At 34.5% G+C, this 26,664-nt stretch overlaps 1 protein-coding gene across 1 annotated transcript in view; it reads right to left on the reverse strand.

Moving 5' to 3' along the window:
• The window catches only part of LOC111050612 (KICSTOR complex protein SZT2), a gene marked incomplete at its 3' end in the record, with an annotated part of 112,577 nt that overhangs the window by 69,062 nt on the left and 16,851 nt on the right, over window positions 1-26,664 (reverse strand). The window contains 9 exon segments of the mRNA XM_039441409.1: window positions 5,075-5,293; window positions 8,036-8,205; window positions 12,961-13,078; window positions 15,347-15,619; window positions 17,604-17,850; window positions 19,982-20,114; window positions 20,540-20,663; window positions 23,921-24,039; window positions 25,369-25,598. Of these exon segments, the coding sequence (XP_039297343.1) occupies window positions 5,075-5,293; window positions 8,036-8,205; window positions 12,961-13,078; window positions 15,347-15,619; window positions 17,604-17,850; window positions 19,982-20,114; window positions 20,540-20,663; window positions 23,921-24,039; window positions 25,369-25,598 (1,633 nt within the window).

The raw sequence follows: 26,664 nt of genomic DNA on the forward strand, positions 1-26,664 counted from the left end.
CCGTATCAAGTTAGAATGGCACTCGCCACACAACCCATTACTGATTGCAAGCAGCTGATTAATCATTTATATGGCATACAGTCTGCAATGGCAATATCAAACCACCGCTCAGACCAGAGATACGCATCAAATCAACATAATTCAAAATTTAATCCGCATAACAGCCAAAAATATGAACCGGTATCATATGATCGCTACCGATCTGCTCCTCAATTTGAACGCCGCTATGAGCACAGGCAAAATGGTAATTGGAATAATGAAAAATTTCAAAATCGCACAACCAACCACTATGCCCAGCAGAGCAATCGTAAGAATCACTATGATGGCCGTGATCGATTAAACTCACATAATAATCACACACAAAACAATTACAACAGAAATTATAAACCGCCACCTCAACAAGTAAGTACAAATTATACATTAGCACATGCAATAGGATTGAATCAACAAAAAACCCGGAACCCAACACCCAACGACCCGCCACCAGATATACAGAAAACTACAGCTAATAAACCAGGACTATATGATACCCCCGATATAACAAGCACAAGCTCAAATGAAACAAACCAAGAAAAGCAGGATATTTCAACGTCATACACCACATTCAGAAGTGATTTACCGAAAATAGTATTAGAAGAACCGAAGCCAATACAAGACAGCCTACCACAAAAAACCGCCGCCAAACATGCAATTAAAGCCAGCCGCAAACAACAATCCCTACTAAGCATCCTGTTCCCTACCGAAGACCCCTCACCGCCGGAGAACACCAACAGTCACCAGGACCATGCACTAATTCAGGAGTTGGTGAATACAAAACAAATTGAAAATGTAACAGATCCGCGCACAGAATCCATGCACCCGCACCAATGGATACCACCGAAGCAGACCAAGGACCCCAAGATAGAAGACCGAAAGGACGGCATCCAGGACAAGAGGAGCGACCACCGCAAGGCCCGGAGACGGAGGCGCCCGAGGACACCCGACCGGCATCAGGACGAGGAGGACGGACTAGCGGACACAAGAAGCATGCATCGTAAGGCCCGGAGGCGGAAGAAACGGAGGAACCGCGCGCGCCGATGGAGGCCGCATGCACGCTTCAAGAGGCAAAGAAGAACACCGGACCAACACCGAGGAGAACAGGAACAGAGCATGCATCCGCGGCACATACGTTTTAAGAGGGCAAATCAGCGATGTGACCGGAAAATGGGCGAAGAAAGGAGAAATGGATAGAACGGAGCTACTGATAGGACAATTACGGAATCATGCATGGGCAACAAGGAAATAGAAGATGGACTAATGAAGAATGAAAGTGGTTAAAAGAGTGAAAGAAATAAAGAATGATATTAATAAAATGGAAGTACCTGGCTATATGTGAAAGATTATATATTATTAAAGAGCTAATTAGTGTTTTGATCTATTGTATTGTGTGGATTACCATGTCGGTGATAATATTGAAAAGTGATGCTATTGATATGATAATTAAGACCATGTCAGTGTTGAATGAATTTGTTGACTGTTGGAAATCTTGTATGGTGAAATTGTTTGTTATTAAGGCCGTGATGTTTGCTAAAATTTGTGATATTAATGAAATAATGAAGAGGATAATATTATTGAAGAAGTTTATGGCCTATGAAAAATCTTGCTTTACGAAACTGTTTCCTGATGTGATTAAAGTTGTTTATAAAGAGACTATGTGGATAGTATTGGAAGAAAATAAATCAAAGACTTTGGATCAATTAAAAGAAATTATTATTAAAGGAACAAGGAATTATTTGAAGAAAGAATACACAAGATACCAGGGCTTTAAATTTATGATGAAAAAATTATCAATTAGGACTGCCTCAACAATCAACAACCGGACAACAGATAACCTCACCAGCCTACAATAGCTACAAGCAGAATGCAAGAAGATGCAAGTAAATCACAACATTTCCACATGCAATATCGTCGAATTTGAAATAAATATGATAAGAAATCAAGGAAAACATTATTATCAAACCGATTACTAACCTTCCTTAATAAATTTAATATTGGTATAGGACCTCGTGGCAACAATCCAGTGTTTTAATTCCTTCCAGCCGTTAGAAACCTGCAATAAGAAAAAGAATAATTTTTAAATGTGTAATTAAATTAGCTACATCCACTAAAAAAGGACACAAGCGGGGATAGTAAAATTAAAATTTGTAAATTACCTTTTTAAGAGAATAAATTGAGCAGTTAGGTTAATAATTATGAAATTCGACAGCAAATTATGTAGAACCAGTGACCAGCTGGCCAAAGCCACCCAAATCAAATGAGTGTAATGTCTGTTGAACATATGTTTATAAAAAGAAGTACTGTACCCAAAAAGTCATTTATTATTGTTATTTATTATATTTATTAATGTTGGTATATTTATTTATATGTTTTATATTTATTACTTTTAATTATGCCACGTTTGTTACCTGAAAAGACTAAAGTGAATACAAGCTACCAAAAAACCAAAGAGCCATTAGCAAAAGAAAAGTATTGTACCTGATGTATAGAAAATTATTTATATTAAGACCTAAGAATACTATAAGACATAAGCCCAGAAGTTTGTGAATCGAAATTATTGTCTAAAAGGAATCATTTGTGAGAATTATGAAATGTGTGTAATTAGGTTGGCGGCCCTGCAAGCGGCGAATTTAAAAATTACTATATGTTTTAAGTGCTGTCAGGAAGAGTACGTTTAGAAGTTTATATTTATGATATTTTATGTGTGTTGAGGAGGAGAATTTGTTATTGTATTTGATAAAGGTATAAAGGAGATGCAGCAAATATGTCTGCGAACTGTGATAGAAGTATGAGAGTATAATTATAAATAAAGTATAGTGTATATCGATGTATTGAAGGGTGGGTTTCATTAAAAACATTGTGATTCTCAAATATTTTGAATTCAAACCCAGGGGCGCGTGTAACATATTAAATCTGGGTAGACAAAAAGCCCTAACAGAAACAGTAATAGGTCGGAAATAAAGTAACTGGCTAATATCGCCAAATAGATAATAACTAAGATAAGATAGCATCAGCTTGTTCTGGCTAAATGGTACAAGAACCTAAAAAGGATTTGAAGGAAGTTTATTGCTCATAAATAGATTATTATATAAAATATTTGAAGATTGAGGTTATGTACATGTATTCACGGATCGGTGACCTAGAGATCGATCAAACCGAGGAACGTAGAATCTGACCAAAACCCCTTGGCAGAGCTCTATTGCAATCAGATGGTGTGCAATGTGAAAAAACACCTGTCCACGTGGCTAATTATTAGGTAGCATGAAATTAATATTAATGTATAGAATATTAACTAGCATGCAAAGAGCATAAATAAAAAACCAAATAAAAATAATTTAATGTATTCAGGAAATAAGAGTTACCAGGCGCATGAATACCGAATAAAATTTGCATGCACCAATAGTAAAACGGCAGTTAATAGGCGGCAACTGTAGGCCAGTTCAAAAATATTTCTATATATTTATATAAATGTGCTAGATTTTGTGTAAAAATTTGTGTAATCTATGTTATCGATATGGCTCGAATGCAAAGAAATTATTAATCATATAATCTAAGCAATATTTTGGCATTTTTTGTAAGATCTATTTGAACTTAATGGCGGAGGACTAAGATATTTAAATTTTATGCTAATTTGAAAGTCGGAAAGAGGATCTGTAAAACTTGAGAAGGAAGAACCAGCACTCGCCAGCCAAATGCCACCATAAGAGGACCCCAAATATTTTAGAGCGTAGTACCTTACTAATGATTTTGTAAAAGTTAAAGTTAAAGTAAATTATTAAATTTCTTAAAAGACTTCGTGATGCTATTGTGAAGCAGAAGTCATTTTCATTTTAATTAAACTTATAACCCCTTGGAGGAGACGATTCCGGCTACCATATTCCCGGACCACATGGAGTTGGATCGACATCGGCGGCTTACAAGAAGATTTTCGACACGTGAGTGATTAAATTTGAATTTAGTGATGGGCGCCCTAGTGCTTCGAATTAATCTGATGATCAAAGCTAGCTCGCCGAAAGGGTTTTTATTATAAATTAAGAAATTAATAAGAGTAATACTTGCGCAAGTAAAAATTAGTATTAAAGGTATTTATTTGAAAGAAAAATATAGATCAATATTTTAGAAATTTCTATTAATTCAAAGAAGTACGAAATCTAGGCTATTAAAACATATGCATATAATATTTAATTTTTGCAATACAATTTGCGATAATTTATTATAGTTCTAATTCACTAGATGAATGGCTCTACCTATTCCGTCAGGTGCCGAATCTTGCACCCTGAGATAAAAATGTATATTAGATACAAATAAATCTACTAAATACTAGAGATTTTAATATATAAATATATATTTGGATTATTAGTGGCTAATTTATCAAGCTGATCTTAGAGCACACATTTTTTGATTGAATTATCCAAGTCGACAAGTATTAGCAAGTGCATATCGCAGCTACATGCAAAAGAATGCATATGATTTTAAGATAAAGGCACATGGTAATGATTCGTGCCATAAATCTAGAATATAAAGTTAGCCTGTGATATTTTTATTGATTTCAATTATTGTTCTATTTTTATATTATATTTTTTATCGCTCTATATATATTTTTTGCCTCGATTGATCTTTGCATTATTTGTGTAATATATGTATGAAACTTTCATGGTGTGCAATTTATTTTTTATTCTCAACACTATAGTATAAGTATCATTTATATATATATTTATTATTTATTGAATTACAAGATTTATTGGAGAAGCCCATATCTAGGCCTATCAAGATTTTTTAAGACTGAATACTATTAGAAAACCACGCCCTAATTATATTAAATCTCATGCTTTACCGACTGATGCCAAGCAGGAGGCTAATCGTTATTTAAATATAAAGAATAACGTGACACTATGTACTTGACTTGTGTCAATATTGTATTATTGTACAATGCATGACATCAATAAAATTGAAATTGAACTATTAAAACGTTATGGAGAGCATTGAATGCAATGCAATCTGCTTACGAGTATATTACACAAGTCTGTTGGTGGATTACCTGGTAAGATTGGCTAGAAGCCTGGCCAAAGGAGCTCGCCCAAAAGAGTAGCTTGTTCCAGGGCGAGCAGAGGCTGACCACACCCATCTCCTGTGATACAAGTACCGCGACAGAGTTGTCACAAGGCTACTGGCTGGGCGCAAAGGTTTCGCTGCAATCAATGGCTGCGTGCCATCAGGGAATACCACTGTTCCGAATTCAGAGGGCATTCTTTCGTACCTGCAAACCCACACATTTATTTATATTAACAATATTCATTATTAATGTTTCTGGTTAGAGGTTTTTCACTAAAAACACACCATAGGCCTAGTGAGGTCCACGTTATAATGGCGATAAAGTAGAACAACATGAAGGTCTATAGATAGAGGTCAAGACACGCGGTCATTTTGTTGCTTGTTAAAAAGTTTGTTAACTTGCTGTTAGCCTGAGCTGGTGAAACATTTAACTTGTTATTAGTATAAAGAATATATAATAACATAATATGGAATAGACAGACATATTGAGTCTCGCTCTAAAATTTAAGTTGGTGTCATGACAGCAATCTATTAACCTAGGACAACAGCGTTGCCGATTCCCTGCCTTCTATAAAGGATAGCTGACACTGGTATACCTGATGTGATATTTAATGTTTGAAATAATCTATTACATTTCATTCCCCAAGAAATATGTTATTTAATACCTCAATAATATATTTTCATTATTGAGATTAAATGATTTGTTAACTAATTATATTTCTACATTGTTAAAAAACGATCTTGCCACATTGGAAGTTGAGAAGCTAGAAGAGGATAGCGCTATCTGCTTTGGCGAATGATAGAAAAGAATAGCAACACCAATGTTAATTAATTACTGCCACAATTAATTAAATACTGCCATCATTTTGTGGACCACACTATAGTTATTTGCATATCTAGAGTGAAAAGTACGACTTTTTCTCCCTGTGGAAAAAAGTTTGAAGCCCGAGGCGAAGCCGAGGGCAGCAATTTTCCTGAGGGAGAAATAGTTATTTGTATATCTAGAGTGAAAAGTACGACTTTTTCTCCCTGAGGGAAAAGTTTGAAGCCCGAGGCGAAGCCGAGGGCAACAATTTTCCTGAGGGAGAAAAAGTATTTTTCACTCGTGATGTACACAAAATTTTTCCTCCATCTACATTTTTTTATAGAAACTGCAAATAAAATCATTTTAATAACTTACGTATTGGTGACAATGTTTCCTAACAACATAACCTAAAATCTAAAACCTAAAAACCGGCCGTCTGATTGGCACTGCCGATTGCGCTATCTAGCAAAAGTTTTAACAATTATATCAGCTGGGTGTCTACCAAAAATGGCTGACTCCAGATCACGCGGTTCAGATTTGAATTGCAGATCATAAATATTTGTTGGCTGGTATTTTGAATAGAATAAGATATTTTAAAAATTGTATAAATTTTTATCGTCTACTAATATTAAGAATATAATATCATACAAACATATATTTCATGAGTTGATCAAATTTCTGGTTGTGGTATTGAATTCAGTTGACTCAATGACAGACACCTCTTTATACTTTCTCATCTGAGCTTAGACCTTCCAACCTATTATAATGTAAGTTTTTAAAATAGAGATGCTTCCCATGTTATTTAAATGGAGTCACTTTTACTCCCTAGGGAGTTTTTCTGTTTTTTACTACCAAGAGCGAAAAAGTGACACTTTAGTATTATGTTTCAGGGAGGAAAGTAATTACTTTAGCCAGTAGGTGGAGGAAAAAGTATTTTTCGCTCGTGATGTACACAACATTTTTCCTCCATCTACATTTTTTTATAGAAACTGCAAATAAAATCATTCTAATAACTTACATATTGGTGACAATGATTCCTAATCCTAACAACATAACCTAAATCTAAAACCTAAAAACCGGTCGTCTGATTGGCACTGCCGATCGCGCTATCTATCGGCAAAAGTTGTAACAATTATATTAGCTGAGCAGCTACCAAAAATGGCTGACTCCAGATCACGCGGTTCAGATTTGAATTGCAGATCAAAAATATTTGTTGGCTGGTATTTTGAATAGAATAAAATATTTTAAAAATTGTATAAATTTTTATCGTCTACTAATATTAAGAATATAATAATTATCATACAAACATATATTTCATGAGTTGATCAAATTTCTGGTTGTGGTATTGAATTCAGTTGACTCAATGACAGACACCTCTATTATGCTTTCTCATCTGAGCTTAGACCTTCTAACCTATTACAATGTAAGTTTCAAAATAGAGGTGCTCCCCATGTTATTTAAATGGAGTCACTTTTACTCCCTAGGGGGTTTTTCTATTTTTTACTACCGAGAGCGAAAAAGTGACACTTTAGTATTAGGTTTCAGGGAGTAAAGTAAGTACTTTAGACAGTAGGTGGAGGAAATAGTATTTTGTACGAATACTCACAATTTTTATAATGAACAAATAACTAAAATTAACACATAAAAACAATAGTTTAAGGTTCAGATTTTGAAGTTGATAAAACAAAACAAATAAATTAATAGGAATGAACCAATGCATCAACCATAGAAGTAGAAAACTTAAAATTGAAAATCGTTATAGTTTGCATTTAATGAATTTATTTTTAAATTTGAAAAGCATGTCATTGATAAGAAGAATATCAACAAACTTGAAATGCTTTTCAATGATGAATGTTTAGGGAGCTGTTTGACTGAGAGGTCGCGCTGATAAGCTATCGCTTAGATAAGTTGAGAATCAACCGCCTGCTACTCTCGTTGGAAGGGTGACCGCTTCAGCCAACTCCTCTCAATATGTTTCATGAAGTGTAAAATTGCTTCCCGGTGGTTCGGAACCCACCTTAAATTGTAGGTCCATTCATCTCTCATTATCATCCGCCTCATTACCCACGCACAAGCCTAGAACTCATGTAGGCATAACCCTCAGAAAAATGATGAAATCGATAATTTGGATATACATAATACCTGATTAGCATTTTCTCCAGTGGCTTTTTCAACAGCATACAACATTCAGTCATCTGTTGTTGCTGATCTCCGACATTTGTCTCTTTCCTTGACGTTTGTCTGTGTTCCTTCTTAGTGGGACGTATTGGAAATTTCAGTTCATTCAATTTTTCTTTGAGTGTTTCAATCGCCTGTGAAAAAATATTTCAAAGATATAAAAACTGTTTACTAAGATCATTGACGTGATAGGAGTCTGAAAAAAACATTGAAAAAAGATAGTAGGAGGATAGTTCCAGAATTAAGTCACGCTATTTTTTATAGCCTTGTATATGCCAGGAAAAGCCTGAAATTTCCAGGAACTTCCTTCAGGTTTAGTGTCAGTGCTGTAAAATTTTAATGCAGCTGTCATGATTCGTTGGTCAGGTAGGAGCAATCCAATATGGAGCTACAACTAACTTCTACTGCCAATGGAAAATACTGAGGGCCGGTTTCCGAGCTCGGCATTTAGCTAAGTTCTAGACTTTAACTGGCTTTAAACTCTGGAGTCAGAAAATTGGCTTTCTGAGTCAGAGCGTTAACGTAGTGAAAGACTTTAATAGACTCTGGAGTTTAGAGATAACGTTGGACCCTAGAGTTTATAATTTTGCTTTCTGAGTGAAGGGCTTATAAGTCCAGGACTTGAATTAGATTCTTGCCTCTTTCCGAGTCAAGGATTTATCAAAAATCGTTAAGTCCAGGACTTAAAACAGCGTAATTTTAAACCCTCGACTGGGGTAGGGTTTAAATTCAAGTTCTAGACTTAAATGAGCATACAAAATTCAGATACCTATTGTTTTGGATAAAAGCCAAATAGATGTCATATAATACCTAAATTATTTAGATTAGCCCATCTAAATTCATAATTTATAGTTTGCAGGTTCATTCTGGAATAAAATTGTATCAGAATTATGCGTAAAAAACTAACCTCATTTTACGACTGTGACATAACCTAAAAATGTTCAAGCAAAATAATACAAGGATTGCCTTGGAATTTATATTCCAATCTGAATGTTATTAATCAATGTCATATTCAACATATTAATAATAATAAAAATAATAAATTATTATTCCAGTTTATTCAAAACAAATACGTTTTCAAACGCAATAACCTAATGAAACTTTTATTCCAAAATCACTGGTTAGGATCAATGATCAATAATAGCATAATGTAAAATTAAATGTTTATTCATTCACCTTTCAAAGGTTTTGTTTTGAATAGGCCCACAAAGAAATCGAAACGTATTTTTACAAAATAGTTTGGAGAGCATGCTCATTTGAATTGTCCCGCTGCAATCAGCTGTTTCCGTTTTGCTATAATACCAACAATACAACAGCAAAATAATGTGAATTTCCCTCATGTTTATTGCGTTAAAGTCGTGGACTCAAATAAGTCGAGAACTTGATAGACTCCGGAGTTTAGAAGATGAAATCGTGACGCAGAAAGTCAATTTAGACCCGAGAGCTTATATCAGTCCTGGACTCTGTAAGTCCAGAACTTACAGATCCTAGCTCGGAAACCGGCCCGAAGTTTCATTAACGGGAGAGAATAAAAATGAGACTGAAATTCACCGCAAGTTATGTAGTGTGTATGACTAATTTCAACATTAGGAGAGAGTTGCTAATCAATTTTGTCAAACGTAAGGCTAAGGTCTGTGTCTTCGGATATCTTCGACAATGTTTGGGGCACGTGGAGTGAATGGACGGCCACTTCGTTTTTCGTTGTGTAATGTGATTCTTTCTTCAACAGAGGATTGGAACGAACCAATCAAGTTCACTACACAACTCGTGGTGAATTCCAGTGGCATTTTTATTCTTTCCCGTTAAAAAACGGATGACACCACGTATTTTTTACTTTCCTTGCCCTATTGCCAAAGGTAAGGAAAGTATTGCTTTCCAAAAAAAATTAAGGTACCCTGATTTCAAGTTTTCTATACGTTTCAAGGCCCCCTGAGTCCAAAATAGCTATTTATGTATTAAGAGCGTAATGCGCGACTTTATCGCTCGCGCAAAACAGTTATAACGCGACGCGAAGCGGAGCGTGATAATTTTGCAAGAGCGATAAAGAAGCATTACGCGCGAATTACATACAAAAATTTTTCTACAACTGCACAAACCTGTTAAATCACTTATATCTGGCGGATTTTATAATAATTTGTCTACACTGATATCTATCATGGCTGTAGAATCGGTACAACTACCGACTTTTTAGGTTAAGATCTGACCGAGAGTGGTTTGTCTTTTGGTGAGCTGCTTATCATCAGCTGATTATAGAGCGTAAAGAAAATCTACTGCGCATGCGCAGATGGTAAGCGAGCGAAAAAGTAGATTCTCCTCAGAAATAAGCTGTTTTACGAGGAGAATTGAGTATGTAAAGATAAGATAAGATAAGATAAAGATAAGATAAGATAAGATAATCTCTTTATTCAACACAGCATATAATACAGTATACATTTGAATATCGTCTAGTCACAGGTCATTCCTTCATTCCTTCCATAAATTCTTTCTTTACGCGCAGTTGTAGAAAAACATAATTTTTTGGTGTTGGTCTATGTGTGTATAAAAATAACATTATTTTATTTTATAACCTGACGATGGTGTGATCACCGAAACTAGTTGTTGAACTATTTTAAAGTTTTTAAAAAATAAAGGGTACTTCAAGATTTTTTATATTGTTTTATTAATGTGTGTGTGTATGTCTGTGAACACGATTACTCTATTCCTAATTAACTGATTGACTTGATATTTTAAACTTAAGGTCCTTATACCATGATGATCCGACAGTAAGAAATTCAATAAAATTCAATTCAAAATGGCGGAAAATGACTAAAAAAAACATGTTTTTCACGGTTTTCTCAAAAACGGCTCTAACGATTTTCTTCAAATTTTTACCCTGGATAGCTATTTATAAGCCCTATCAACTGACATGAGTCTCATTTCAGGGAAAATTGCAGGGGCTCCATAATATTCTTGAGAAAAATGGATTTTGTTAAATTTCTATCACGATTTTCTCAAAAATGACTAGACCGATTTTTTTCAAATTTATACTCTGTATAGCTATTTATCAGCTCTATCATCTGGCATGAGTCTCCTTCCTGGGAAACTAACTGGGGGTCCACCCCATCCTTGAGAAATGGACTTTGTAACCTCCTTCTCGTGCATGAGGTAGCTAGGTAGAGCAGCTTATTCGAAAGAACACATTATCTGTAGAACAGCTGTTTTGACGACTTTTAAAAAATCATCAAATTTCACAATTTAGACAAAGGAAAATGTACTCTGAAAACATTATATACAGTAGTATGATCGTAGTTTTAAATATGTAGCCCCTAAATTATTCTCGTTTATGAATGAGGCTCATAGTTCAATGAGCAAGGAAAGTTGTGTGAGTGTACCCCACCAGATTTTTTTCATTTGGCGGTAGAAGTGAGTGAAGCTCCATATTGGATAACTCCTAACTGACTAGTGAATCATGGCAGGCGCATGAAAATCTTACAGCACTGCCACTATACAAGGAAGAATGTTCAGCCTTTTCCTGCCATGTACAGAGCTATAAATAGTTATTTGTGCAACTAGTGCGCAAAGTGACAGTTTGCTGCACCGAAAGAAACGTTTACGCCCGAGCCGTAGGCGAGGGCGGAAGTTTTCTTGAGTGCAGCAGAGGAACTTTGCGCACGTATTTCACATTAAGTTTTCCTACAGTTACCATTGAATATGAAAAGGTGGTAATTATGGGTAAAATTGCCTGAAATCCATCAAATGTTTTTCTGTGTAATTTTATTATTGATAAAACCTTAATTTATTGTCAAATAGAATAAAAATGTTGTCGTTGGTTATAATATCTACTTAATAAGGTGCTCGTTGTGCTTCGTTGCACCTCTGCTCACTATAGCAGCCCAGTCACTGTTACCAACTTCATTTTGATTTTGCTGCACTGTTGCTCCATATAACCTACTAAGTATTTTGCGTTGCCATGTTGCAAATCTGGAGTGCAAAAAAATTTTCCCGCACTAGAGCGGAAAAGTGATTCTTTGCGTTCTGTAATCAGTGCAGCAATGGCCACTTTTCAACGTAACTGTAGGAAAAAATATAATCTTAATTCTGGACGATCCTTGTTATTTCAAAAAGGCTATTGGATTCTTTTCACAAATTCAAATCTACTTCTTCTCAACAATGATTTTCGATAATACATGAGTGCAATAGTTATTTGTGCAACTAGTGCGCAAAGTGCCACTTTTCTGCACCGAAAGAAACGTTTACGCACGAGCCGTAGGCGAGTGCGGAATGATGGTTTCTTGAGTGCAGCAAAGAAACTTTGCCCACGTATTGCACATTAAATTTTTCCTACAGTTACCATAGAATGTGAAAAGTCAGTAATAGACGGTGAACATGTCCTATACCAAATAAAATGTTTGTTTGTGCAAATCTTAAGTTTTTTTAATGCTGATAATAAATATTGCAACCATTCCACAACAGAATTATTTCAAATTCAGTCTAAATGGCAATAGAATGAATATTATTGAGATTGATAAGGACAACAATGAAATTTTGTTACATATTATTACAGTTTTATATAACTTGTAGGTAACCCGTTCTCCGCAAAGGCCTAATTAAAAACTTGACAAAAACTGAAAACTTGAACTACTGAGATCTCAAACAATTTAAAATAACACCAATGTTAATCAATTACTACCATTATAACGTGAACCTCACTATAGAAATTGAATTTAAAATAGACCTATAACCATCCTCGGTAAAATGAAGAATCTATATGCATCATTTCTAGTTAATCAGTCCAGTATTTCAGACGTGATTATGCGTCAAACATAATTTTCCTATCCCGTACGTGTATAAGCCAATTCTTCCCTATGTTATATTATAGAAGATTATAATATGTACTGTGAAATACATACCAAATTTCTGAGGTATCCAGGGGTATTTCCAAGAAATGCGACATGCAGAACAACACATGGTGGCTTGGAGGTAACACGTATGATGAAGAACCATGTTTGTACTTTGTCATAACTTTCGCTGAAACATAAAGTAATTTGAGGATGAAGAGTTTCTCGTGAAAGGTTACACACCGCTATTATATCCCACATATTCTACATTATTATTATTAATATTATTTATATAACAAAATTATGTTTGATAACCATTCGTTAAATGATTTATTCTTTATAGAATATTATTTGAGAGTGATGAAGTGGAAGAAGTGCACACTTGTAAAGCAACCGTTATTTACGCAGCTAGGCCAGGGTCTAACAGCAATCAATAAATTTCTGAACAGCCGAAATCTCCTCCTAAATTCCAATAAGTCAGTAGCAGTCCCTTTCTCAACTAGGCAGAGCTTAGCACAAAATGTTGGTTTGGTGAATGATGAACATTTGTCAAGGAACAAGCATGTAGATCATGTGCTGAAAAAAATATCACCAGGCCTGTTTGCTGTTAGGCGTATGACCAATTGGTGTGGGCTAAATGCACTGAAAGCAATTTACTACGCATTAGTTCATTCCAATATAGCTTACGGACTGTGTATCTATGGATACACATCGAAAACAAACTTGGACAAAATATTAGTTCAGCAGAAAAGATCACTCAGAATTATCATGAATATTAAAAGGAGTGAATCTGTGAAACAATTTTTCTATCAGCTAGGCATATTGACAGTCTATGGGCAATATATTTTTGACGTCATAATGTACTTTAAAAATTCACTGATTTAGAAAAGAGAAGTAGTATTCCACATGCATATAATACTAGATCAGGAAGAATCGTAGAGACATAATTTAGAATTTTTCAAAATGAAGACATATTTTAACATGCTGCCCCGAAATTTTAAAGTCCATAGAGGAGTTGACGATTTTTAGAGCTAAGCTGAAGAAATATCTGATTGGATTGTCCTTATAATTCATTTGAAGAATTTTTACAGATTTGATTGTGATGAATTTTCATTTCATAATTTCTTTATTCATAAATTTGTACATAAATTTCTTATTGTGTGTTTTGTTATTTTATTATATATGACGTTATTCAATGTGTCTGTACATTTTTTGAATGAAAATATTTGAATTGAATTGAATTGAATAGTAAACGACAAACTTTGGTCGAAATTAACTTCAATTAATCAATTAAATTATATTTAGTGCGCGAAAAAAGTTTAGACCAACGATTTTGAAGTGGAGTACAAGTGTGAACTTGTAGAGGGAAGTGAGAACAATATTAGTTTTACACCAGTCACGTGACATGGAACAATCTATCACTGGAACAATTTACCGTGTTCCTAGAAGGTACCCATTGTCTCCTTCAATCATGTTATTATTGTTCTCAGACAGATAAATAGTGTATTCATTTGAATCACTTTTTTGTTATTAAATAGAACGACTAGCAGTCAAATTTTTCAATGATTTTATTCACTTGCTATGACAACGAGATCTTTCAGCAGGTCCATGGTTGTACTCATAGACAAGTGGAATTTTTAGTGTGCTGTTATTGGTGTCTATTGGGTTTCTTATGACTGAGAAGGTAATCAAAGAGGATGTGGGATTTAAAGTTGGTTTGTTCATTTAATATGCATTGTCTATTGCTTTCGAATTGGGTGTGTATTTTTAACTGTTCTATTGTGTCTAGTTATGGTACTTTGTTTTTATGAGTATTATTTGTAGGTGGGTATTTATTTTTGTGATTTTCTTGTATTAGTTGGTCATATTCAAGGACTAAAAACAAAACCAGAATCTGCATTTTCCGATCACCAATAATTTCCTTATTGGATAAATTTGATTGCTAGACGTTCTATCTAATGACAAAAAATTGATTTAATAGTAATCAGTTCGTGATGGAAAACAACATTTAAGTATTCATTTACTTATTTAGAAACAAGGTTGGAAAACGATTGAATGAAAAAGACTAAGAAAAGGACTACTTCCATTTACATGTTTGTTTTATTATCTTTCACACTTTTTTTCTTGGTTCTTATTTTGTACTGAGAGTAAATTTTGTTATCATGGCGATTCTGTTGCTTAAGCCGCCATTTTGTCACACCGTTGAGTGGGAGGAGACTGTCTAGCTGGGCCAATGGCAGGCATTCATGCCCTTGACCAATAGCAGTACTCGCCTACTAGTATAAATTCTGCTGCTCTTGTATTTAGTTTTAGTTTATCAGAGATTGACAATGGTGTAATAACCGAAACCGGTCTTTCTAAGTATCAATAAATCTGAGGTTTTTGACAATTTCTTAGTCTTTTTCATTCAATATTAATAATTACCACAACTACACAAAAATTGGAAAACGATAATTACCTAGGCGTGATAAATTTGATATAAGAATGGTTTTCGATGAGCACGAAACTTGTCCAGTCCTTGAGGAAGTTGAAGAGTGTGGAGGCCGCATAGCGACACTGGACAGACTGGAAGCGACCGTTGGGATTGGGCGTGTGCAGGAATTGTGGCAATGGTCTGTCGTGAGTGAGCACCACACCCAAGCGATGCGTGTGCAGGTATTTCTGCCAAACTCCGGGGTCCAGCGCACTTATCAGCCGCCAAAAATGCGCGAACTGGGGACAGCCGATATCACTGCAATAAAAATATAACCACGAATATATACTTGATGGAATGATTGCAACAAAAATATAACTTCACGTACAGGGTGTCCCACGAAAGGTGTAACAGCTGACGACTATAGATTCTACATGACATTTGCAACTGAAATATAACTTCAAGTACAGGCTGTCCCACGAAAGGTGTAACAGTGAATACATGTAATTTGCAATAAATAATGTCTGCTAAACTTTTCTAAAATCAACCTTAGTTTTCGAGATATATAGATTATTATATCTAGAAAATTATCAGTCAAAAACTAATTCTAAGGATTTGGTTGGAAAGAGGAAGAATTTTCCAATATGATTAATATAATTTGTTTCTTTGAATGACGTTTTTGAACTTTCACGAACGCTCAAAGTTAAAAAATACATTCGTCGAGTTCAAAGCCAAATTTCAAACAGTTTGAAAGCTCATAAAAAGTTCAAAAACGTCAAACAAATTATAAGAATCTTATTGGAATTTCTTCCTCTTTCCAACAATATCTCTAGAATTAGATTTTGACTGATAGTCTTCTAGTTTTTTAAAAATATTGAAAAATTGATATATCTCGAAAACTAAGGTTGATTTTAGAAAAGTTTAGCAGACATTATTTGTTGCAAATTTCATGTAGAATCTATAGTCTTCGGCTGTTACACCTTACATGGGACCCTCTGAATTATACCATTGAGAAACAATAGCGTAAATAGATATCCCATGGTATAGGACGTTTATGTCGCAACTTTTACTGTTATCTCAAGCCGATAGTCCACGTAATTCTTTCCCGTGTAGCTGTGTTACGCTCGTAGTCTCTCATATTGTGCCGTTCATACACTCTCACCCCAACAAAACAGTAAAAATCGACAATAATCGACAGTAATCGGCTTGAGATAACAGTAAAAGTTGCAACATAAACGCCCTATACCATGGGATATCTACTTACGCTCTATGATTATACTGAATCAAAATAATAAAATAGAAGCCTACGCATAAGACCGTGTGGGGTGTACTACTTTCTATGAAGGATAGCTGATACCGGTTTATCTGAAGATACAATAACCTAATACCAAAACATTCTACTCGAAGACTTTCGCTGTGTTGATACAACAATGTATGACGATTTCAAATATTTTTTGGTGAGATACAGTGTTATTTATCCATTTATTTAACCATGATATTTATCCATAACGAACCACTACAATATTGTCTTAAAATATCACGAATTTATTAAAAAGTTACAAACATGTTTCAACACCTATAGTGGCTTCTTCAGTGTGACAATTCAGAACTTATAATTATTGTATTGTAGGTTAGGTTACCTAGAAATCTAGGATACCATGGTAGGGCTGAGAATAAGATAGAAAACATAAATATAATAAACATAATATAAACAAATTAAATGCTAGTATTTAAATTAGGTATTTAGAATTTGAAATCATGATTTTTTCAGACAATATTGTATAGTAGTGTTTCATAGTATGGCGACATGTGCACACTCATATTCATCATGCATGTCCTACCGTTAGTGGCAAGCCTAATACTGTGTTTGAACTTGGAAGCTTAGCAAGAAATGAAAGTAATAAAAATACAATAGGGGTATTCACAATGTTGGAGTTAGCTGGCTAAGTCGAGCTATTCGCTATCTCCAGCTATTTGCTAAGTCTGTGTTAATTCAATGCTATAGTGATACGTTAGAAAAAAATTAACAGACGAGATAGCAGATAGCGCAGGTTTGAGTCCGCTAACTCTAGCTATCTCTGTTAAAACGGCAGCCATATGTTTATAATCTTAGTTTTTTTTAACCAACTTTAGTTACACAAATTATCCGCTTGGATCGCTACTGCAGTTAGCTAATAGCAGATGGTTTTAGATGGGGCGTTCACAATCCAGAGTTATCAAATAGCACTTTAGCTGGCTAAAACAACATTGTGAATACCCCTTATGTAAAGTTTTAAATAAATGAAAGTGAACAAGAACTCACTTTGACGATAGGACCGGTTGTGAGGAGTCAGAAGGCAAGTAGAACAAAGGCATTCCACTTCGGATACTATCAGGTAACGTGTAGGTAGCCGGATTGTTCTCAAACGAGTCCAAATGGGACAACAACAAATCTGCATGATTCAAAGTTTTCAAAGTTGACCAGAACCTTGAAACAACGGCTTGTCTGTAGGGTGAGTGGAATGGCTTCTTTATAAGGCACGTGATGTCGTGTAGAAATTCGTAAGGTGCTAGAAAATATCCAATCAATGAGAATAAATTCGAAATTAAATTTTAAGAAGTGAGTAGGGTTCTGATTTTTTATTATACAAATAAGTGCAATATTTCTCAAGATTTCATTCATTTATTCTATTTCTTAATGTCAATATTTCATATTCCACTTTAATTCACGTCAAACTATGTTCTACATTAACATTTGACTATGATCTAAATCAACGTTTTACATTCAACTATGTACGAGGGTAATTTTTTTTCTAACTCCAATCACATATCATAAGAGCTTGTTCACATGACAGCGACTTACGCTCGATTGTCGCATCGCTCGATTTGCCAGCCTCGTACACATGACAGCGATTCATGAGCGGTCCGCCCTCGGTTAATACTAGGCACAGGCTGAAATTAAACTTTCTACTGGTGATATTTTTCAAAGTTTTTCGATTTGTATATCAACAAGCTATCAAGAAGGAAAAGTTTTCTCAGAAAAACATTTTTTTCCATCATTACTTTTTGAGATATGAGCGCCTAAAGTTTGAATTTTTGGAACAGAACATTTCAAATAGGGCCTACGGTAAGAGATTTTGAAGATAAATTCTGCATGGTATTGTTGATTGGATAAAACCAAAATTTTCTGAAAATGTCAATTTTTGAGAAAGCTATTCAATTTACTAAAAATTACCAAATCTCATTATGTACCTAAATAACCTAAAATATTATGTTTTGATGGGGGAGATTGAGTTTATAATTTTTTATACTTTTAAAAAATTGTTTTAACAATAAAACAATGAATGCAGTTGCCATGAAAGTGTAAGAAAATACAATCAATATAAAATTAAAAAATGAAGAATTTTTTTTATATTTGTCCAAGTTATAGCTGTTTGAATTTTAGTGTCCCAACGTGGGCTAGTTAACCCTACTATGAAATATGATCCTCTACAAACTAACTTAGTAACTGAACTGAAAATTTTAATAGAAAAAATTTTAATTGAACTGAAATTGTAATAGAATGTGCACTATGTGAACTACTCTGCTCGAAACCGCTCGGTTGACTGAAGACATGTGTACGCTCTCATGCCTGCCATAGTATATCGAACCGCCCGACAACCGAGCCGCGTAGTCTGAGACTACAACCGCCGCGATTCGCCGGCGACTACTAAAACCGAGCGATGCATGTGTACGGCACCATGTGTTTCCCTATACCTAGCAACCACTCGGTTGGTCAACCGTGCGAAAACCGAGCGTAAATCGCTGTCATGTGAACAGGCTCTAAGACACAGACAAGCGGTAGGGAAGCGACTTTTACAGAGCTGAACAGTTCCCAATCCCCACCAAACGCCCTGTGATCGGTACGGCCAGATTGTAAATTGTTGTCGACTTATAGATCTGTAAGGAACTGAGAACTCAAAGTAAAATAAAAATCCGACTCTTTAAATTGAACATTTCTTTACTCGATGCTTAGTCATCACTAACTGATCAAAAACCAAATAACAAACTTTTATTTTAAGCGTTGCCAGGCAACGAAAGTGAATTATACCCTTCACAGATCCACAAACATGGCTGCCTCAATTGAGCTTCCCGCCAAGTGCTAGTTGCGTAGCGTTATTCATATTTGCAAACAAAAGGAATAGTTCAGCATAAACCCAACGAAGAATTATTCAAGTTTACCCAGGAAACGTCATGAGTGATGATATTGTGCATGAATGGTGTCGGGAAATTGAAGACGTCAGTTGAAATGACTTACAGAATCGTTGATCCCCAAACTCAAGACATGACTTTGAGGGCAGAGCTTCTAAACTAATGTGGAGCTCCAAAACAATGTCATAGCCCACTTGAACTCCTTTAGCGGCAGCATTTTATGAAGAGGGTTTTGGTAGGTTGGTTCACTGCTATGGGAAATGCCTCAACCTTCACGGCAACTATATTGAAGAATAATCATAAGTGTAGGTGAAAAATCATGAGTGTAACTTTTAGTGAAAAATTTATTCTTTTATACATTCGTCTTTTGTTCATGGTAATTCGGAGGTTGAAAGAGGTAAGACTCTCGTATATTTGATAGATCTCAATACAATATAATGTTTCATTTAGTTATAAGTTATAATATAACTCATATTGAATTATATTATATTGTTGAACTGAGGTGTTTACCTTTAATTGAGATGGCATAGCGAACTGATTCAGTCGGAGGCCAGTCACTGGACACATAATATTCTATATAGATGTGATTTGACCACGGCAACACTAGGCATAGATCCACTGCTTCATCTTTCAAGTAAACAGACTGAAAAATTAAATAATTTTTTTTAATCAAACAGTATAATTGATCTCATTATAATAAAAATTAATTTATAGAATCATTCAACACCCAATCTTCCAGAACAATACATCAAGCTTAAGCCCAAAACGGTTACAATTCTAATTTACACGACAGTCCAAATTTAGCTAAGTGATGTGTCACACATTTCTCAATTACACACTTCAATATACAATACAATAGTATACAAACAAAAAAACACAGATTATTGAATTTCATAATACTTTTAAAATAAATTATGAGAATGAAATATCATAGGATACTATTACTAGAGGTTAGGTGAGTGTCCCAACTTCACAAAATGTTTTTAAATAGGGTAAGCTACACAACTTTTTACAATTTATTAAGTAGTTTTATGTTGAAATGTTGAAGATTGAAGAAATTAAACTTACCTTAACAAAATATCCCTCACGCATTCTACAACACAAAACACTGGAAAGAGTTACATTCAGAGAGTCTTCACTCTGTTTTTTGGTTAGAAGTTGAGGTTCTCTGTTTCCATCAAACCTTCGATTTCTGAAATAAATCACAAGTAATTCTTAATCACAATTTCTCATACACAATAATTTTAAAGATGTAATGGTTACTATCGTTCTTGAAAATCTGGACAAATATTTTAATGGCACTTATCAAAAGCAGTTATTCTGAACAAGATATTCCAATACATTTTTTTCACTCAGGCCTATTTCAGTACTATAATTTTCAAAATCTCATTCTTTTAAAATTTATTACAGCGGTTATCAAACTAACCTTCTTTCATTATAGCCGTGCTCCTAATCTCTAATTAATTGATTAATAATCTCTAATATAATTGATTGAATAATTCTTCATTTCATACTTAATTATTGATATGATAGTTGATAGTTAACCTGTACAGAACAGTTTTATTTGGTCGATAAAACTGAGATTTTCTATATTTGCTGTCTTGTATCCCAGCCTACATCCATAGAAAAAAGATAGCATAAGAAGATATCCCATGGTATAGGTCGTGTATGTTCTAAATTTCAAACCGGTTACTGTAGACTGCTGTCTATTATTACTGTTTTGTTGGGAATGTAAGAGTGTAAGAATGGCACAGTATGAGAGACTACCAGCGTCACAGAGCTTCACCAAAAATAACTACTATCGGCTTGAATTAACATTGAAAATTGGATATGTGAAGCCCTGGGATATATTCTTATGCAATCTTTTCTCTGTGGTGTGATACTTACACCAACAACATCGTAATCCTAATTTTGATAGAAAGTTTGTTTGTCGTGTAATATGGTGAATATTGAGAGGTTTGAATTGTAGTTTTTTTGTGCCTTTCTTTCAGGTTGTTGAACTGATCAAAATTGAACTAAATTTTTCCAATATGAACTGTAGTGAACCTTGTTTTTGATTGTTAAAGAATTCATTCATGCATAAGCATCTAAATTTTGTGTTACCATAAAAGATTTGCTAACTTGCTTCTTAGCCATCCATATTATTGCAGTCTTCTAGCATTTCCATAGTACTGGCTTGAATTTCGTTATGAAATTAATGCAAACGTATTTAGAAGTGTATTTGAACCGTGCGACCCACGACGTTTTAACCTGAAATTAGGCCGGGCGCTCCACGTGTTTTCTTGCAAATTGGAAAATTTGAGTGGAAGAGCGGCAGTTCTAAACGAGTCGTCACCGCGAGAAGATGTAGTCATAGAACTTGTCTCGGCCTCTAAATTAGGCTTCGGCCTATTTAGATGAAAAATATCATTATTGTCAATTTGTATAAATTAAAAACATGTAGTCTGAGAAATAGTACCGTAGTTGAAATGTAAACGTGAGTGATTGTGAGTGCCGATTCATTTTTCAAGATGCGTACAGATATACGCACCGCGAACATGAGCAATTAACTTTTAATCAGCTGATTATATCTGTATTTTTACAGAAACGGTAAGATACAGATATAAAAAGCTTGGCATCAGCTGATTAAAAGTGAATTGCTCATGTTCGCGGCGCGTATATCTGTACGCACCTTTAAATGTTCGATTCCATGGTGAGTGCCAAAATTATTTTATTAAGCTCGAATAGATTGACGAGATAAATTGACCGAGGCCCTAAATTTATTGTAGAGTGAGTTAGCAAATTCTTGTCCAAATATCAATTATGAATCATTGCGATAAAGTCTTAATTTGAGAAATATTATTTGGAATTTTTTTTTATGTAATTTTGAAACAAGTAATTAAATAAATAACCGATTACAGAGAAGATTATGATTCGATGTAACAAAATTTAAAACATGACCGATAATTATTGTATGTTTGAATACAACTAATAAATTAATATCAGTAGCATTTCTACAAAATCTTTTATTTTACGTTCCTGGCTCGTGATAAGTTACTTGGTTATTGAAACAGGTCAAATTCAAATTTATTTCTCAATAAACATACACAATTATAATAATATAATATTATCATCATCATCATCATCATCATTATTGGCACTACAGCCCATGTAGAGCCTTAGCCTTCACAACCACATCCTTCCACCCCTCTCGACATTCTGCTGTTCTTCTCCATCTTCTTACACCCAGTCTTCGCAAATCCTCTTCCACATCGTCAACCCACCGCTTTCTTGGTCTTCCTTGTAATCTTCTTCCTCCGGGTTTGCCTTCCAGCACCATTCTTGGCACCCTCCCTTCCGGCATTCTGCACACATGACCAGCCCATCTCAGCCTCATACTTTTCACAACAGATAAAATACTGGTCTCTTCGAACAATCTTCCTATTTCCTCGTTTGTAATATAATATTATAACATCTAAAAATAATACAAGAAAAATACTATTAAATATATAAAATGATCCCAAAACTGCAGTATATTTTTGTATGTCCATCCATATTTAAGGAGTAGCCTACAAGATAAAACTGTGCGTAGACCTAAGTTGCGTAATATATTTATTCAATATAAACTATGAAATTAAACCAAATTAAGAACAAAGATTAGTGGAATTTACACACAAATATAATTTTGTAGATTAGTAGATGATGAAATTAGATAAAAGTTAGTAACACACAATAATTATTATTCATGATAAAAAAAAACAAAACAGTTGTAACAACAAAAAGTGTTGTTAAACAGTTGTGAAGATGTTGGCATTTGCATGAACGAATCCATCCATAGCTCCCAACCGTAGATTCAAATAGTTTAAACAGGTTAATAGTTGAGTGGAGATTTTAAAAGCAATTATTATAAATTTTTCTTGTTATAGAATTTGGGGCTAACAAAGTCCCCCCCTCCCTCCCACCGTTACAAATGATGTCAGGGGTGGGGTAGTGTTATAGATACCTCCACCCATTACAGTCGTATATAGGACTATCGGCTTGAGTTAACAGTGGAATTTGGAACAAAAACGGCCTTTACCGTGGGATAACTTCCTATACTATCTTTTCTCTATACTGCAACTAACGTGTAGTAACCCTCACTAACGTTTAAAAACCCTCATTATAAAACTGTCGTATCAACTACTCGATACGTCAACCAGCTACCAATAATGGTTCCATTAACACTAGCGTATTTCTTATACTCGTTGTTGAACCTTTCAATTTACTAGATTGCTGATAGTGAAGTAACTGTTGAATCTCAAGGTCATGGTCATAATATCCATATTTTTCATGAACAGAATACATATAACATATTGACAATTGTCATACAATTCATTCAAGTACCTATTATGAAATATGAACTAAACTTATAACAATAAATGAAATATTCTAAAAATGAATCATGTTATGAAGACATTATTAATAGATTACCTGACACACCATTCTCCCTTGGATAACTCTCCACTGTATGGTTCAATGCCCAATCCTCCTTTCATGAAAGACCAAGTCAGAAAGGATATCTGGTAAATATTCATTTTTCCTGGCATATCCTGTTAATAATACTACACGTTAATAATAAATAATAAATGGTTAATAATGCAAGATTATTTGTTGAATTTCCAAACATATTCATATTTTATACATTGCGTTCATTATGTCGCATTCATAGTGCCTGAAATTAATTTATTTGCTAAATGATACTTACGATCATTTATTTAAAACCTACACACTATTCCTTCTATGGAATTTTCATTCATAAAATTTTCATCAAAAGAATAAATATCACAATTATTTTCCTTTATTTTGCTTGGAACATAGTTTTGTTTTCCTATCTCTTGCTTGGTATTGGCTTGGAATTCAAATATACTAGGTGAGTATTCAAGAAAAAGGTAGAAGGCTGTCCCCTTTAAAAAATGTAGGGCTGTGCTCTAAATTAGTCCACTTGTGAAAAAAGGTGTATTTTTATTCTATACTAACGTTCATTCTTGTTCAAAATAATCAATTATATTCTATTTGACAAGAAAATATATTTTTTAATAGTTTAAAATTAATTTTCATAATTGATATTGAATATTTTGGTTTCTGAATAGTTGAAAAACGATCTAGCAGAGTTGCAAAGGTAGAAAAGGATCTGGTTTTTCGAATGATAGACAAAGATAGCAACACCAATATTAATGGAACACTGCCATTATAACGTGGGCCTCAATATAAGTAATGATGATCATTAGTGGAGAAGCATGAAACTATAATTTGAAGAATTGCATTGGTTTTGCATCGTCTACGGTTTGGGAACATTTTTCTTGGGGATAAATGGAAGAGACTCGTTTTTAGAAATATGGCATTAATCACACACTAAGGCTGCATTTCACCATATTCACGCTAACGCTTCGTTAAGTAATCTCAAGTTAACAGTAACTGATAATTTTAACCAAAGATTAAGGAATTTGATTTCATCAGCGAAAATATGTCAAAACTAACGCTGCGTTTCTAAACAAGAGATTAGAATGGATGAAAGTAGCAGTGAGCTGCCATAACAATGGGCGAACAGTGTGTAAACAACTTTTTACTCTGTTGAAGAGATTTTAACTAGTGACTCTCATCCATAATATTATGAGTTTTAAATTTATTATAGTTTTTATAATGTAAGTTAATCTGACCTGTACTTGATCCTATTATTAATATTGTGATATTTATGTCAAGTGACTTTTGTCAATGCAATTTTGTTTGTGACAATAAAAAATTCTTGATTCTTGATTTTTGACAAGAAAACATAACCTGGAAAATTATCAATGTTTGGGAAGATAGAGAAATCGTCAGGAAAGGATAATGGTGAAATAGAGCCTAAATCTGTAGGCAGCTAAAGATGAGTGAGTACTGACCGGAAATACAACGGCAGGTGGTGATGGAATATAGGAGCCGGTAGTAGCCAATGCAATGAACTGCATGAGTTCTACATAGGGAACCAAACCCAGCGCGCAGTGCGGATGGAACTGACTGCCCACATGCAGGAAGGATACAGCCACTGCATTGTTGCGCAGTTGACTTAGCACCGAATCGAGCACATGGATGTCTGGCAGGGTGATCATTCCGTCGGTGATCACCACCAAATCTGTTGACAATTCATAAAAAAGTTATTCCTCAATAAGAATAAGAATGAACACAATGCACACAAACAAGGCTATCCGAAACATCAAATTAATATTAATACATAACCTCAGGTTTGAAATCTTAAAATAATGAAATGTACAAGCTGAAGCTTCACCCTGATTGCTGGACATTTTTCGATGCCGAGCACTGAAATCAACATCGTTGGTAACCAATGAATCATCAGCATGGCAAACAACTTTAGATTACACATGGAAATTACTGAGATATTGCAATTATGCAAATGCTAATGAATTTTTTTTGTGTAGTTGAGAATAGAATTTACTATCATGGCAATTCTGTTGCTTAAGCCGCCATTTTGTCACACTGTTGAGTGGGAGGAGACTGTCTAGCTAGGCCAATGGCAGGCGTTCATGCCCTCGACCAATAGCAGTACTCGCCTACTAGTATAAATTCTGCTGCTCTTGTATTTAGTTTTAGTTTATCAGAGATTGACAATGGTGTAATAACCGAAACCGGTCTTCCTAATTATCAATAAATCAGCGTTTTTTTGACAATTTCTTAGTCTTTTTCATTCAAGCTAATGAATTTATTATTATTAAACGAAAATCCAAATTAAATATCTTCGGGGTGAGCTACAGTATTTAATTTGGATTTACGTTTAATAATAATTATTAAATTTAGATTAAATATTTAATTCTATATAGTTCATCATCACTAGAAGTAATAGTGACCCAAGAATGGACCCTTGAGGTACTCCGTAAGGCACATTAAGGGCCGGTTTCCGAGCTCGGCATTTAGCTAAGTTCTACACTTTAACCGGCTTTAAACTCTGGAGTCAGAAAATTGGCTTTCCGAGTCAGAGCGTTAACGTAGTCGAGGACTCAAATAGACCCTGGAGTTTAGAGATCACGTTAGACCCTGTAGTTTATAATTTCGCTTTCTGAGTGAAGGGCTTATAAGTCCAGGACTTCAATTAGATTCTCGCCTCTTTCAAAGTCAAGGATTTATCAAAAATCGTTAAGTCCAGAGCTTAAAACAACGTGATTTTAAACTCTCGACTGGGGTAG

This window comes from Nilaparvata lugens, chromosome X, assembly GCF_014356525.2.
Source record: "Nilaparvata lugens isolate BPH chromosome X, ASM1435652v1, whole genome shotgun sequence".
NCBI classification, from domain to species: domain Eukaryota; kingdom Metazoa; phylum Arthropoda; class Insecta; order Hemiptera; family Delphacidae; genus Nilaparvata; species Nilaparvata lugens.